Source organism: Bison bison, unplaced genomic scaffold (genome assembly GCF_000754665.1).
Source record: "Bison bison bison isolate TAMUID 2011002044 unplaced genomic scaffold, Bison_UMD1.0 scf7180017864160, whole genome shotgun sequence".
NCBI classification, from domain to species: domain Eukaryota; kingdom Metazoa; phylum Chordata; class Mammalia; order Artiodactyla; family Bovidae; genus Bison; species Bison bison.
Genome location: NW_011494732.1, coordinates 5,159,372 through 5,163,530, shown reverse-complemented (window position 1 = coordinate 5,163,530; position 4,159 = coordinate 5,159,372). Strand labels below are relative to the sequence as shown.

Genomic DNA, 4,159 nt, shown 5'->3' with positions numbered 1-4,159 from the left:
CAACCACACCACACACACCACACACACACACACACCACACACACACACACACACACACACACACACACACACACACACACACACACACACACACACCACCACACACACACCACAAACCCCCCCCCACCCATACACACACACACACACAGCTGTAACCACTTCTGCAGCTACCTGTGCACATATATTATAGACCATTTGTTCAGGAACTTTCCTGCTGGTCCAGTGGTTAAGACTCCGTACTGCCAGTGCAGGGCGTGTAGGTTCGATCTCTGGTCAGGAACCAAGACCCCTTATGCCCTGTGGTACAGCCAAAAGAGGAAAAAAAAAAGAAAAGCAACAACCCCAAACCTGCCATTTTTGCAGAGTATATCCTACAGTTCTAGACGTCTCTTTTTCTTTTTCACTCTCTTCTGATAGTGAAAAATCTGGCTCCCCTTATCGACAATATAGTTCACGAATTGCGTAATTTAGGTATTTATTCAGTGTACCCAGCCTCCCAGCCACATCAGCCGTCGCCGCCTCCCCGGTCCCCGGCCACCTTGTGTCCTTAGCTTCAGGATCCCACCGCCTCCGCTTTGCCTGAAGGTCCCTGGCCTGTTTCCTGTCCCACGTTATTTCACGGCTTTTAAAGCCACCTTTTAAATACCATCTCCCAACTGGATATACTGGCTTGGACCTCTGCCCCAAATACCAGACTTCTGTTGAACTGGCTCCTCCATAACTTTGAAGTTCCCTGAAGACATTTCCACAGGATGCTTAAAACTGAACTCCCTCTCAGTCTTCCCCTGCCTCCCAGACCTGACCTTCCAGCTTGCCTGTCTCAGTCAGCGACAACTCAGCTCTCATCCTTCCAGCATCCAGAATGATTCCTGTGAAACTAGTCAAACTCCCCCGACCACACCCCCAATCTAAAACCCTCCCTTGGCTTCCTGTCTCACTCAGCCAAAAGCTCAAAGCCTCACAATGTCCCAGCCGGTCACCCCTCTGGCCCTCGGTCTGGCCATTTCTCTTCAGGCAGGCTGGCCTTCTCACTTCCCCTCATCTTGCCTCTGAGCTTTGTCTTGGCTCGAGAGGCTTTTTCCCAGGATCCATGTGGCTTGCTCCTTGCCCCTTCACTCCTCTAGACCCAGATGTTACCTTCTCCAGGAGGCCTTCCCTGATTGCCTGATTTAAAATCGTAGTCCCCAACTCGCTTCTCCCTGTCACCGCCCCCCCAGCTTTATTTTCTTTTTTATAATTATTTTCATTTTTGGCTGCACTGGGTCTTTGCTGCTGCATGGACTTTTCTAGTTATGGTGAGTGAGGGCTACTTTCTGGTTGTGGTCCTTGGGCTTCTCAGTGTGGTGGCTTCTCTTGTTGCAGAGCATGGGTTCTAGGTTCACAGGCTCAGTACTTTTGGTTTCTGGGCTCTAGAGTACAGGCTCAGTAGCTGGGTGCATGGCCTTAGTCACTGCATGGCATGTGGCTGGACCAGGGATCGAATCCGTGTCTCCTGCATTGGCAGGCAGATTCTTTACCACTGAGCCACCAGGGAAGCCTAGCTTTATTTTCTTTATCACCCTCATCTCCACGTGGCATATTACGTTCTTTCTTTGTGTCTCTCACTGCCAACCTGAATACAAGCTTCCCTCCCCTCCTAGGTCAGGAACTTTTGTCTGTTTTGTTCACTGCTGTATTCCTAGCACCGGGAACAGTGCCTGGCAGATAGGCCAAAAACCTATTTGTTGTTAGTTGTAGAATACTTGTAAATACAGTCAGTTCTCATTATTTGTATAGTTATGTTGTACAGTCTCCACAAGAACCGAGCCATTGCTCCTAGGAGAAGCATAGGGTTGGGTTCCTTTGAGCCTCTGGTCAGTGTTTTTGTCAACTGATCAGTCCATAACCTTGTTTTATATGTGTTCTGTTTAAAGACACCATACTTAATATATACTGTTGATTCATTAGCATTCACTGCCAACCCACGCTAGCATGCATGTCTGAGCAACTCATATGGGACTCACTTAAGGGCAACTCACAGCCTTTCTGTGCTCAGGAACACTCAGCAGCACTTTAGCAACACCCCTGAGGGCTGTTTCCAATATCGAAATTACCAACAAAAGGCACAGAAATGTGAAAAACTTGGAGCTAGACAGACCACGAAAAGGACACGCGTTTACAGTATGAACTAATGGTCACCTTGTTTGACCTCAACTGGAATATGCACGTTGAGGAACTCAAAATTTTTGTCACTCTGCATGTCTGCAAATGATTTAAAAACTGCTGCAAGTTTTGGTTTTGGGGGTTATATCTGGAGTGAATTTGCAGTTGTGGAATCTGCAGATGATGAGGCTGGACAGTGTTTGTTGAATGAATGAACACATTAACGAACTAACTCTGACAGAGTACGAGCTGCCAGGGTTTTCAGAGTTCTACCTGCAGAAGTAACAGTCATCTTTATCCTTTGTAGGGAGAAGTCATAAAATGGTATGTCTTTTTGATATCCTTTTGGGGAGAGCAGATTGGCCACAAGGTTAAGAAGATATGTGATTGGTAAGAAAAAGAAATATTTTATTTCCTTTATTTCTTCATTCTCAGTAACCTCTAGTTTTCCTTAGATAGGTCTCTGAAGAGTAACATAGTGGTTGCAGAGGCTGCTGGGCTTTGTTACGTGATTTCTTTGCTGTAATGCAATGTTTTCAGACATTTAATTTGTCATCTGCCTTGCCAGTGTAATACTTAAGATAATTCGAAAGTAAACACCGTGTTTTTAACATTCCCAGATTTGATTTCTTTCTTGGGAATTAAGGCTCAAGATCGATCGGGGAAGGAATCCCGGTTTACTATTTGCTGCCTTTCTGTTGCTTTGAGCCACGCATCAGCATATCTGTCCTCCTGGAGCAGATGGCTCATCCTTTGTCCAGCCCTCCACAGTTAGCTTCTTTGCCCTGGGGAAGGGGGCCTGGCAAGTGGTGGAGAGGGTGGGCTCAGAGTGGCCCGCCTGCCAAATGAGGTGGTACAAGTAAAAGACTATCAGACCACATGAACCTTCAAGAAACGCAGAGCAGTGTCCCAGCAGGAATCAGTCTGGGGCTTAGTTTTGTCACTAGTGGGGAAATAAACAAGGCCACGCCAAAACTCAGAAGAATGGCCTTTTGTTTTCTTATACTCTGGGAAATTTTAGCTGGCCTTGCTTCTTGCTGGGTAAGGGTGGGACTTGGTTATTTCCTTTGGATCAGTGTTCACCAGAGTTTGATACACAGTCACTGGTGTTATGAAAAGTAATTTTAGATGTTACATGGGCAATGTAACTTGTTCTTACTTTAATAGATGTATATTTATTTTTATGTAGATGACAAAAACTATAGCCAACACATAAACCCCTGACTTCACAAATATCATTGCTTAAGATAAAGCTAGAGTAAGAATTTCATTTTGATGGTCAGAGTGTAGAGAGAAATAGAAAGCATGGCATTCAAATACTGAAGCAGCGTGAGAGATCTTGCAGCTTGGGAGGTGCGGCCCTGCCTCCTCTCTGACCTGGTATCACATGGCCCCAGGGGATGTTTACTGTGAAAGTGAAAGAAAGTGAAAATGAAGTCTCTCAGTCATGTCAGACTCTTTGCAACCCCATGGACTGTAGTCTCCTCCATCCAGGCAAGAGTATTAGAGTGGGTTGCCATTTCCTTCTCCAAGGAATCTTCCCGACCCAGGGATTGAACCCAGGGCTCCTGCTTTGCAAGCAGACACTTTTACCGTCTGAGCCACCTCAGCACGTGTCAAGGGCAAGTGCCAGGAATCCAGAACTTCTTTCTCCCTTGATTTTCTTTTTTTATTTCAAGTTTTTTGTTAAAAAAAAAAAGATTATAATTAGTTGCTTTACAATATTGTATTAATTTCAGCTATAAACCCTGCAAATCAGTCATATGTATGCATATATCTCCTCCCTCTGGAACCTTCCTCCCACTGCCTCATCCTGCCCCTCTCAGTCATCGCAGAGCCCCGAGCTGAGCTCCCTGTGCTGTACGGCAACTTCTCACTAGCTGGCTATTTCACACATGGTAGTGTGTATATCGGAGAAGGCAGTGGTGCCCCACTCCAGTACTCTTGCCTGGAAAATCCCATGGACAGAAGAGCCTGGTAGGCTGCAGTCTATGGGGTCACTCAGAGTCAGACACGA

The 4,159-nt window shown here is 46.1% G+C and overlaps 1 protein-coding gene across 1 annotated transcript in view; it reads left to right on the top strand.

Annotated features, from left to right (window-relative positions):
• The window catches only part of ATP6V0A2 (ATPase, H+ transporting, lysosomal V0 subunit a2), a 41,537-nt gene that overhangs the window by 17,877 nt on the left and 19,501 nt on the right, over positions 1-4,159 (top strand). The window contains 1 exon segment of the mRNA XM_010841413.1: positions 2,450-2,532. Within this exon segment, the coding sequence (XP_010839715.1) occupies positions 2,450-2,532 (83 nt within the window).